This window comes from Austrofundulus limnaeus, unplaced genomic scaffold, assembly GCF_001266775.1.
Source record: "Austrofundulus limnaeus strain Quisiro unplaced genomic scaffold, Austrofundulus_limnaeus-1.0 Scaffold2823, whole genome shotgun sequence".
NCBI classification, from domain to species: Eukaryota; Metazoa; Chordata; class Actinopteri; order Cyprinodontiformes; family Rivulidae; genus Austrofundulus; species Austrofundulus limnaeus.
The window spans coordinates 17,794-18,424 of NW_013955225.1; the positions used below are offsets into that span (position 1 = coordinate 17,794).

Here is a 631-nt window from a genome sequence, read left to right on the forward strand (position 1 = left end):
GGTCTCACAAGAATGGGAAAAGTTCCCAGCTCTGGCTTGATAGTGGGTTTGGAGTTATAAGCTGTACATGTAGAACACTGTCTTACATAGTCTTTTACCATGTTTTTCATGAAAGGATGCCACCACTGACTGTTTAAGTTCCTTTCCATTTGAGCTGTCCCTACATGTCCTAAGCCGTGTGCTTCCTCAAAAGCCATCTGTCTCAGTCCTGGTGGTAAAATAAGACGACCATCCTGTCCTCTCCAGAGTCCCTGAGTTTCTGTTGCACCTCTCTGTTTCCACACTATCTGTTCCTGGGGCGACGCCCCCTTTTGTTCCTGTCTTATTGTCTCCTCTGTCCACTGGCTTTTCCTTCTCAGCTCTTCCTCAACAGTGACCATCATAAGCTGTGTGGAGTACCCTGCAATTTCCTTTGCTGCCTGATCTGCCACTCTGTTCCCTCTGGCTGCTTCTGAGTCTGAGCTATCATGGCCCTTACATTTGACAATTGCTACCTCTAGTGGCAACACAATAGCTTCAGCCAGCTCTCTCATCTCTTTCTCATGTTTAATAGGCTTGTTACCTGCAGTTAAAAAACCTGCTCTCTGCCATTGTCCTAACTCAACATGAGCTGCTCCAAATGCATAAGCTG

General features: G+C 46.6%; 1 protein-coding gene across 1 annotated transcript; it reads right to left on the reverse strand.

The window, feature by feature from the left end:
• Positions 1-631, reverse strand: LOC106511471 (uncharacterized; the record flags this gene model as incomplete). The annotated part of the gene is given in 1 exon segment (XM_014000224.1): positions 1-631. A coding segment is annotated over 1 exon segment (631 nt), but the record flags the coding sequence as incomplete, so codon positions are not given.